The sequence below is a fragment of the Danio aesculapii genome, chromosome 17 (genome assembly GCF_903798145.1).
Source record: "Danio aesculapii chromosome 17, fDanAes4.1, whole genome shotgun sequence".
NCBI classification, from domain to species: Eukaryota; Metazoa; Chordata; class Actinopteri; order Cypriniformes; family Danionidae; genus Danio; species Danio aesculapii.
This window is the reverse complement of record NC_079451.1, coordinates 39,994,699-40,006,065: the sequence shown is the minus strand read 5'-3', so window position 1 is coordinate 40,006,065 and position 11,367 is coordinate 39,994,699. Positions and strand designations below refer to the sequence as shown.

The 11,367-nt window shown below is 36.6% G+C and overlaps 1 protein-coding gene across 1 annotated transcript; it reads left to right on the top strand.

Moving 5' to 3' along the window:
- Window positions 1–338: 338 nt before the first annotated feature.
- pnn (pinin, desmosome associated protein) lies at window positions 339–8,090 on the top strand. Its single transcript, XM_056477165.1, has 9 exons — window positions 339–486; window positions 2,655–2,726; window positions 2,806–2,874; window positions 2,979–3,054; window positions 3,149–3,243; window positions 3,378–3,453; window positions 4,483–4,638; window positions 4,751–4,889; window positions 6,372–8,090. Exons 1-9 carry the CDS (start codon window positions 374–376, stop codon window positions 7,574–7,576), a joined length of 2,001 nt encoding a protein of 666 aa, XP_056333140.1. The 5' UTR covers window positions 339–373; the 3' UTR covers window positions 7,577–8,090.
- Window positions 8,091–11,367: the final 3,277 nt, after the last annotated feature.

Below are 11,367 nucleotides of genomic sequence, written 5' to 3'. Positions count from 1 at the left end.
ATTTATTAAATTACCTATTAAGTTGTATTTTATTAATCTACTCCTACCCCAAAGCTAAACTCAATCCTCACAGTAATGTAAAAACAGTGATTATAACGATAAATATTCATACTATTTTTAAGTTACATATTCAATTGTCTTTTGTTAATGTCCCAATCCTAAACCTAATCATCGCAGTAATGTGAAAATATTAATTATTGTCGTACAGTGTACAAAATTACGCTATATTGACGTGAGTATCCACAGTTGTATCTCTTCTAGACTTTACCGCAATCAAACGTACAGGCACCGCCCACGTGATCACGGCTACGCGCCTACATTGAGCCGTGCGCGTTCGCGACACCCCACGCGCTGCTGGAAGACGGAGAGCAAGATGGCGGTGGCCGTGCGAAGTTTGCAAGACCAGCTGGAAAAAGCCAAGGAAGGCTTAAAGAGCGTGGACGAGAATATTCGAAAACTAACCGGCAGAGATCCGAGTGAACTAAGGTATTGATTAATGAACGCGTTTTAATCATTAGCGTGTTTGTTTTGGAGAAATTACACCAGGGCCTGTTAGCAAGCTAAAATTGCGGCTAGCTCACAAGCTAAATGAGAGCACATGTGTCCAATTCGGCAATAAAATACCAATACGTTACATGAATTATTATTTGATAAGTGCTATTTATTTTGAGTTACTTGGTTATTTATAAATTTGTATGGTGGATATCCAGCAGCGGGTTGATGGTTGAGAAAACAATGACACGCCTCACAAAACCAAGTCTTAGCTATGCATAATGAGGGCTGTTTTCTGGATCTACGTTTAGTAACTTGTTTAAAAGCTTGAAAATAAGGTTTCTTTAGAGATTAACAGCTTAGTTAAAACGAGAATATAGGAACTTCCTGTTTTGTTTTGAATGGGAAGTGTTGTCTGTCTTAAAGAGCTTTGCCCTGATTGTTGTATTAGATCTTTTGCATTATCGTTTTGTCCCCTATGAGCCTTGATATGCCCAAGAAACGGGTTTATTTTCTTGTAATTCCGGATGTTTGTATGGGACAGGCTTGTTTGTTTTTAAACGATCATAGGTTTTTGTTACATGTCAGGTGGTATAAAGGGGATTTGCCATTGTCATTCTTGACCAGGGGTGCCCAAAGTTTTTGTTGAATGAAGTGTCAAAAAACAAATATTTTTGAGAGCCATGGGCCAAAGGTAAATGTACCTAACCAAACTATATTACATTAAAGTTGTCGTGGGAAAATATCCAATTTAGTTCAAATTAAATATAAAACATTACTTTTCTTAATTGTATTAACCAATGCAGTATGATTTTTAAATGAGAACTTATTGCAATAAAAATATAAACAATCACATTTTAACTGTAGTTTAATGCTGATCACACTAGTCAAGGAGAAGCTGCCTTTGACTTGATTTTCTCACCAAAGTCTCTGGATTGTCGGGTGACAGTATGTACATTTAAACTAAATCTGATTAATTTACACCATTTAATTAAAACATTTAATATCAGTTTGCTTTAACAATAAAACAAACAATCAGGGTAACCTTGAATTTTAATTGACAATCTTGAAACCATCTTCATTATTCTCTCTTCTTAGATGGTATAGTGGGCCAAATCAAAAGTTACCAGTGGCCGACTTTGTCCCACGCGCCCTAGTTTGGGCACCTTGTTTTTTAATAAGACCATTTCATCGAGCAAAAATCTATGTTGTGTAAGATGAGTCCTCAGTTGTCTATTGTCCATGCAAGCTTCTGTGTAATGTTTGCACATTGAGATGACTTAATTGTATTACTTTGATCAGAATGAGACAAAGATTTGCCTTTTCAACACAAAGCAACATTTTAAATCCTCCTCTGTGTTTGCTTTGCTTTTATTTAATGAATGTGACTTAATTGAATACTTGATATTGTGGTATTTAATTTTTTTGCGACTATTTATTTGTGTATTTGGCAGGGACAGTGTACATTAATTAGCATTGCTGCAAATGCACCAGAATTAGCCAGAAGGCTGTTTTTCCATCCGTTGTTTCTGGACAGATGTTACAATTGTCACCCTAAAAACAATACAAAAATTATACAATCAATCAAGCATAGTTAAGAAGCACTAAAATAGACATAGTTAAGTAGATCCTAATAAAAAATTATATGTACAAAATAAACTGAACACCAACGTTATGTAATAGAAATAAAAGTAGTTAAACGTATATTATATATCAATAATTCAGACTACACATTGCAGATCCTGCGACGTGATCATTGTGGATGCACACATTGCGATACCAATGCTCAATCGATATATTGTGCAGCCCTAGGTTCTATTGTTATTGAACAATAGTTATATTTTGCAGATGTTGCTTAGTTTTCCTTTTAATTGAGCATGTAATTTATTTCAACTGCTTGCATATATACAGCGTGTTTTCACACAAAAGAGCTTAGTTCAATTAGTTCAAAAGAGCTTAGTTCAATATTAGTTCAACTTTACAGTGAACTTGATTTGACATTGTTTTAAGCCATGAACTTAATTAGCCAGATATGAGGTAACTAACATTGAAGCAAACACCGCATTGAGCAGTTTAATTCATCATACACTTGTGATTTGTGTTAAATTTGCGGTTTTATTTAAATGTGTGGTTATTAACTGTGTATCTTTTGCCTTTTTCAGACCGGGTCAGAATAGGAGACTTACCATCCCAGGCCCAGGAGGAGGTAGGGGGCGTGGAATCAATTTGCTGAGGTAATAATCTGTTTGTATATAGACGAACACATGCTCATATTAAATGCATGTTTTTTTAACCTCTGTAAACCTCTTTCAGGCGTGGACTCTCAGATAGCGGTGGAGGACCCCCAGCCAAACTGAGAGACATCGACGGGGCACTCTTGAGGTGAGGAATCTCTTGCCAAATTTCCACTTTCTGTGTATTTTATGAACTAAGGTTGTTGCCGTGTTTTTTTTTTGCATGATATTTACTGATGTCTGTCAAACTAGGCTGGCAGGGGATCAGCGAGCCAGGAGAGATTCACGCCATGACAGCGACGCTGAGGATGATGATGACGTCAAAAAAGTATGTCGGTTTTGTTCCCTTGCAATGTAGATTTGGACCCCTGCCCCCTTTCCCCCTCTTCTTTAAACATTCTTGCTTTATTTTCTGTTTACAGCCAGCGTTGCAGTCATCTGTGGTTGCTACCTCCAAGGAACGTACGCGCCGAGATCTTATTCAAGATCAGACCATGGATGAGAGAGGAAAGCAGAGGTAATGCTTCTGTTTTAGGCTGTGTCTGCGACGCTTTTATCATTTAATTCCTAATTTTTCTAGCACATATCGAGTGATTGTTAGCTGCTTAGAATTGAAATTGAATTGAGATTTTTTTTTTTCATCTCATTCAGGAACCGGCGCATGTTTGGCCTGTTGATGGGAACATTGCAGAAGTTTAAACAGGAGTCTACTGTGTCCACAGAGCGGGTAGGCATATGAATTTTATTCTTGCCCTTTAATTTTTGTAATCTAGAATGAAGATTTTAAAATTACCCCCACTTCCAGTCTTGATTTTATCATTTCTAGAAGATTTTATGAAGTGAACTCAAATTATTCAGTAAATTTCTTCCAGAAAGTTTTAGAATTTTATTCGCATATTAATGTAAAAACTGATACATAACAGTTTTTTTTTTTTTTTTTTTTTTTTTTAATTTTTATTTATTATTATATTTCTATTCTGAATAGTTTTTTCTATGAAGTAGGGCTGCACGATATTGGAATAATCTGACATTGCGATATTTTGTTGTTCTGCAATTTTATTCATTTCAGTAGGAATTTCTATATTAGATTTCTTGAAACGCTTGAAGAAAACAACATTAATTTAAATAGTTTGAGGCGATTTTGTAAGGGTGTGACTAATGTATAAAGAATAATAATCAAATAGCAAGCTCAAATAATTACATTTAGAGCAAATAAAGTAAAATAACCAGTGCTTTATGGTTTTTTAGGAGAGTCAGAGTATTCAGGTCCAGAAACTGAATAATGAAATGTAAAGTAACACTTTATAGTCTTCATTGCATCAATTCAGTAAAATTATTCTTCAATAAAGTTAGAAATATTGTACATTATTGGCTCGGATGCTTTACACTCTCTAGAAATGCTTTTAAAACGCATGCAAATGATAAAGTTTCACTCTGTTATGTTTATACTTTGCAGTGACTCCACAAATCTCATGTATTCTCAACTGCTGATCGCTTATCTCATAGCATATTCTGCGACTTGCCTATTGCGGATATTGATGCTGTAACGCTATATTGTGCAGCCCTACTATGAAGAGGACCAAAGAAGCTGACATGACATTATATAAAAGATGTATAATATGATCAACTGCTTCTCTACAGCTGAATTATTTTCAACTCCCTTTATTTGTATTCAGTTCAACTTGAGATCAAGTAAAGTTGAACCAAAATGTGAAAACAAAGTGCTGCTTTAATTTGAAAACTTCTACCCCTGCAGTTAAAAAGGCGGCAAGAAATTGAGCAGAAATTGGAAGTGCAGGCAGAACAGGAGCGTAAAAAAGTGGAGTGTGAAAGGAGAGAGCTCTTTGAAGAAAGACGTGCCAAACAAACGGAGCTGCGACTTCTGGAGCACAAAGTGGAGCTCGCTCAACTGGTATGTCTCGCAGCTGCAGGAAAACAGCTCTTTTATTGTATCCCTGCAGTAGTTTTATTTGAGCATACTGTCCTTGGTCTGACTTTTCCATGCATGAATTGTTGTTTTTCAGCAAGAAGAGTGGAATGCACATAATTCTAAGCTCATCAAATTTATTCGCACGAAGACCAAACCCCCGATCTTCTATTTGCCTGGGCGAATGTGCTCCGCTACGCAAAAGCTCCTTGAGGAGTCACAGAAAAAACTCAATGGTATGTTGTTTTTCTTGGGCATTAGTTTTGTTTTGTCTCAACTTTTCTAATCTTGTATCATTTTAGACTGTTTATTACTATTCATTTATTTTTTTACATTTAGCTCTAGAAAGCATGAAAATGCATCTGCAATATGTTGCTGTCTGATGACTTCAACCACCTACAATGAAAATCTGAAATGTGGCCATGTTGCATCTGTAGTTATCTATATAGATAAATTATTATTATTAAATGCTATGTGTGATGCAAGTACATGCAAATATTTATTTACTGCTAATTGGTCAAACAAGTTTGTGGATATTTCACCAATTATTGATTTATTAACTGATAACATGGCAAATTTACTTTTTGAGTTTATATCAGTTTACAGTATAAAACATTGTAAATAGAGACTGAGAATTTCCTAGTTCCATTATGGATCCATGTAAAAATTTAGTAGCGCATTAATAAATAGAAAGCAAAAAATGCTAATGCGCCGTGTACTACCTGAACGTGATCACTAAACCAGAACACGTTCAAGTAGCTTTAAAGAATTTAAGACTTGAAACTAAAAATATTTAAACAAATTTTAGTTTTTAATATCGATATTTGACTAATTAGTCTTTTACAATAGAGTGTATGCACAGAAACTTTTAATTTCTATCAAGCCAGCTTAATAGCCTCAAGTGAACTGTCATGCCCTTATAAAATCTTGGTGTTTAAGATCTAGTTTCTTTAAAATCAGTGATCTTCACTGCCTGATTGAGATTCGATTTAAAGTTTATTTCAGTCTGGACAAGAAGCGCTGCATTAAATCCCATTGTTCTGTGCCATGCCTTTCTAAAATATGGATATTTATTTTACCATTGTGTGTGTGTGTGTGTGTGTGTGTGTGTGTGTGTGTGTATGTATATATATATGTATATATATATATATATATATATATATATATATATATATATATATATATATATATATATATATATATATATATATATATATATATATATATATATATATATATATATATATATATATATATATATAATTTTTTATTTTATTTTTTTCTTGCCTGCTGCTTCTGATGGCGCTTGCGTCTAAACTGCCTGTCATCTCTCTTTATGCTTGAACAAATAAATTAATGCTTAAATATATTAAACAGGTTATATTTTAAAGCATTTACATTATGGATGCTGTAAAACAAACATTATGAAATTGAAAATAGTCACATCAACCTTTTATCCTGAAGTGTATCAGTGGCTGAAAAACACTTGCTATGCATCTAGCCCATTGATGGCCAACTGTAACCAGATATATTCTGATAACCAGAATGATGTACGTTTTAGACACCACGGTGTTGGTTGTGTATAACGTGGTCTTTGACTCTTAATTCAAAATAATCTAAAAAAATCAAACAAAAGAACTTAAAATACTTATCTTTTCCTCGAATGAAATGGATGTTGGTTTGAAAATGTCATCAGTTTTTATTTGTCCACTTCTCAGGTGTGTTTGATGAGAGACGCGAAGCCTTTGCTGAGCAAATCAATAAAATGGAAGCTCGGCCAAGGCGTCAGTCCCAGAGGACAGGGGACAAAGAAATGGAGGGCAGCCGTCGGGCTGAAGAAACGAAGAAAGAAGATCAAGAGGAGGGTAAGGCTGGTGTAGGCCGGGCAGGTAACAGGCATGTTGTGGAGATGGATGACGAGGATGAAGATATAGTAGAGGAGGAAGCAGAGGAGAGCTCAGAGGTTAGGGAGAGAGATGAGGATCAGGAGCAGGAACAGGGAGAAGAGAAGGAAGAGAAAAATGAGGAGAGTGAGAGGAAGGCAGAGGAAGACGAGGAGGAAGAGGATGAAGATCCAGGAACGGTTGAGGTTAAGGAAGATGAGGAAGAACAGATGGAGGTCACTGAGGTTGTGGGGGAGGTTGAGGCACAGGGTAAGTTGCAGGTTGAGAGTCCAGAAGCAACAGTTGAAGAGGTAGGTAATGTAAGAATGGAGGAAGAGCAGGAGGTAGAAAGTGAGACTCAGCAGGAAGTTACGGTAGACTCCCAGCAAACTCCTGAAAACCAGACGGAAACCCAGCCTGAGGAGAGTAAAGAGCCTCAAGTGGATGCCCCGAGCCCTAACGAGACCCAACACGACAGCAAAGAAGAGGAAGCTGCTGTGCCTGAGACTCAACAGCCACAGGCTGAACCTGAACCAGAACCAGAAGTCCCTTCTCAAGAGCCGAGCCAAGAACTCTCAGTAGAGCCGCAAGCAGCCAAAACAGACACAAAGGAAGCTGGAGAGGAGGCTGATGATGCTCGCGGACGAGCCAAAGTCCAAGCCAAGAAGAGCAAGAGCCGAAGTAGCAGCAGCTCCTCTTCCAGCTCCTCCTCCAGCTCGTCGTCCAGTGGCTCCAGCTCCTCTTCTAGCGGATCCAGCAGCAGCTCCTCCGGCTCCTCCTCATCATCCAGTTCACGCTCTCGCAGTCGCGGCCGGGATAGAGAAAACCGGGATCACAAACACCGCCGTAGACCTTCAGACCGAGAGCGGAGGAGGAGCGGCAGTGAGAGGGCGCACAAATCCTCTAAAAGGAGTGGACGGGAAGGCAAAGGGTCTAAAGACAAAAACTCTAAACCCGACCGCAAGAGGACGAGCTCTGAGGGAAGAAGGTCTTCCAGGAGTGAGAGGGATCGGAAGTCTGATCGGAAAGATCGCCGTTGAGTTGATGACCGTCTGGTGTAGTTTCTTCGAGGATGTCATGTGGTTACTATTTTTAATTTTTTTTTCCTCTGAGGCACAGTTTCCTAACTATTTTTCTTGAGTGGAATTTACAATTAAGGTCTCCATCTCCGGATATTTTTTTTTTTTCCGTATAGTTTTGTCTGATTATTTCAGTCTATCTGAGAATTTTTAAAGATTTCTAAACAGTGCTTTTAAGAGCCATCACTCTAAAAAATGTCATGCTGTATCAGACCTTCCACGGACATTATTCTCGAAACATGCTTGTGCTGATCCTTCACCTGATCCACTATGGTTTTACCAGTTTCTGTCATACAGCTTAAACGCTGACTTTTCCAGTTACGTGATGCCATATTAATGTGATTTTTAATCATCGGTAAATAACAAGCGTCCAATCTGGCAGTATCTCACAGTGATGAAGTTCTTTTTGTTGTTGGAGCTAAATTGTCCATTTTTTGGGGGTGGGGGTAAACATTAAAGACAATTTCTCTTCATACATCTGTTCTTGTTGTTTTTATGTTGACACGCTTTAATTCCCACCATGGAGTTGCAGATTTCTAATAGGTTTACGTTTTAAAGAGGATCGCTTATTATTAAAGCTTTTGCGTTTATTCCTAAATTTGTAAATGAATAAGCATAGCATAGTAAATAATTACTTAATAGGTCACTAAAAAACAAATTAGAAATCCGCTTCTTGATCCAATATGTAAAATCCTGGAGGGCCGGTGTCCTGCAGATTTTCGCTTCAACCCTAATTGACACACCTGAACCAGCTAATCAAGCTCTAAGTATACTAGAAACTTCCAGGCAGGTGTGTTGAGGCAAGTTGGAGCTAATCTATGCAGGACACTAGCCCTCCAGGACCAAGTTTAGGCACCCCTGGCCTATACAATGCTAAAAACAAGTAAAACGCATAAAATAATAGTACATTTATCCTGTAGTAATTAACTGGTTGGTAGTGGCATGCTTTTTTCTGACGTACTTGTAACGTATAAGAATAAATCTGTTATTTAAATGATTAAAACATACAATTAGATTAAACCCTAGTTGTGTGAATGATTTTGGCAAAACGTATAAACTTAAATGTATGGCTGCCTTGTGAACTTTATGGATTTAAGTCAGTGTAGCATTATTCCTCATAAAATCTGATTTTCTCATTTTTTGTAGGAAAACAAAAAGGTTTTGGATGTTACATGGAAAAATGGACGTTGTATGTAGTCATATGTGCTGTTCTTCTCCACAGGGTGGCAGCAGTGCTTTATAAAACAACAGTCAAATATGCATTTTCCGCAGGTCTTCTGCAGCGTTTTCGCCAGCTGAATGGGTATCTTGTTGTTTCCACACAGTTTCACTCGACATCAGAGCAACTGAGCATAAAATTTATTTCCATATCCATCTTACCCACATGAAATGGATATCATGAAGTGCATGTATAACTTTGTGAATAGATATATACTCATGACTACCATTTGCACCAATGCGATTCCAATGGCCAATTAAAATCATCTTTAAATAGCAGTCCTCGACATACAACAGTAGTCACTGGAATGGAAACGAACTATTCAAAATATGTAAATTTTGAAGAAAATCTATTAAATCTGTCTCAATCTTAAAATGATAGTTAACCCAAAATGAAAACTACCATGTTTATTCACCCTTGACTTGTTTCAAACCAGTTTAAACGTTACCAATGAGTTCTATAGCGTCTGATTTACCCACTATTGGGGTAACATAGGTCTCAAACTCTATTCCTGGAGGGCTGCACCTTTGCACAGTTTTGCTCCAACCCTAATTAAACACAGCTGATTCAACTATGTGTTCAAGACTAATAGAGACTATTATGTAGGTGTAAGTTGGAGCTGGTTGAAGCTAAACTGCAGGGCTGTGGCCCTCCAGGAATTGAGTTCGAGACCACTGGTGGAAACGGTACAGATTGTTACAATGTTCTTAAAAAAGTACAATCTTTTGTGTTAAAAATAAATAAATATAAAAATACACTTATTCTAAACAAGTCAAGGGGGTGAATCATAATTGATAGGATTTTTATTTTTTGGAGAACTGTCTCTTTAAAAGCAACGTGACATGAAAACTTTTTCTCAAAATTGGACATTTAACCAGGATGTGATCCTTTTTTTATTATTCAGTAGATCCTTAAAAAGATTTTTAGTTGAAATTGAGGTCATTGGTGATTTAAAATGCAATACTTTGGCTTTGAAACATACAGCAAAATAATGCTTTGCTAACAATATACTGGTGTCTGGGCGAGTGGTTAGCACTGTCGTCTCCAGGTGTGGATTCAGGGATTTTGGGCATCTAAACAATTCCAGCCAGAGGGCCCAATAGATCTAAAATGCACGTTATGTGTTTCAATTATTTATTTGCTGTTTTGTTCTTATATCATTCGATCTCATTTTCTACATTTTGTCTTAATGCAAAATAATACTATGTAAATCACCTTGTAAAACTTTTGAAACGATTTCTTAAGAAACTTGAGATGTTCTCTTAAGATGAATTCAAAACTAAACATGCTAGATGAACTATTTCGTTTTTAAAACTAAATATTTACTGATTTGACTGCTGGACTGGTCCATGATAGAAGGTTAGGGACACATTTGTCCAGATGTAATAATTACGTTAAAATTTACTTTTTTAGACCCTCACTGTACAGCATTTGTGATAGAAAACAATGTTATATATAATTTATGGTATCATACTTATTTGGGTGCCCTCACATTTCCTGGGGGCCTAAGTTGCCACTTACCTTGCTTATTAGTTAAATCCACCCCTGGTCGTCTCGTCTGGTTCGAGTCCCGGTAAGGCCAGTTGGCATTTCTGTGTGGAGTTTGCATGTTCTCCCTGTTTCCCCCACAGTCCAAAGACATGCGCTTTAGGTAAATTGAATGAACTAAATCGGCCATAGTGTATGAGTGTGTATGGATGTTTCCCAGTGCTGGGTTGCAGCTGGAAGGGCATCCGCTGCGTTAAACATGCTGGATAATTTGGCAGTTCATTCCACTGTGGCGACCCCTGATGAATAAAGGGACTAAGCTGAAGGAAAATGAATGAATGAATGTACTGGTGTCATTGAAATGATGGTGGTCTCTAATAAGCTTCTGTCGGTATCAAATTCTCGTTGCCATTAATTGCTGATGCTTTTATCGCGATATACAGTATTATCACAATATTTACCTATTCTGCAAAAATTATGAACCGGTAATAACCTAAAAATTGTATATGCGTATTAAATCTGTAATAATATAGAAATTAAATACTAAATGAATGATAAAGTACAAACAGGTAACACTTTACATTAAAGAGTCATAAGTGAACGTTATTTAATGCATTAAAATCAACAGTGAGAAATAACTACATTATAGTTAGGCTATACGGTAACAAACAAAATCCCAGGATTTTTATATTTTGGAGAACTCTTTAAGACAACGTGACATAAAAAAAACTTTTTTTTCCATAAAGGGACCATTCACTCAAAATTGAACATTTAACCAGGATGTGATTTTTTTTTTTTTATTATTCAGTAGAACATTAACAAAGATTTTTAGCTGAAATTAAGGTCCTTGGTAATTTAAAATGCAAGACATTGGCCTTGAGTGTCAAAAAAAAAAAAAAAAGCATACAGCAAAATAGCAAAATAATAACCATGTTTTGCTGACAATGTACTGGTGTCTTAATGAAATGATGGTGGTTTCTAATAGGCTTTCCCTGGTATCAAATTCTCTTGTTGCCATTAATTAATTAATTGCTGATGCTTTTAT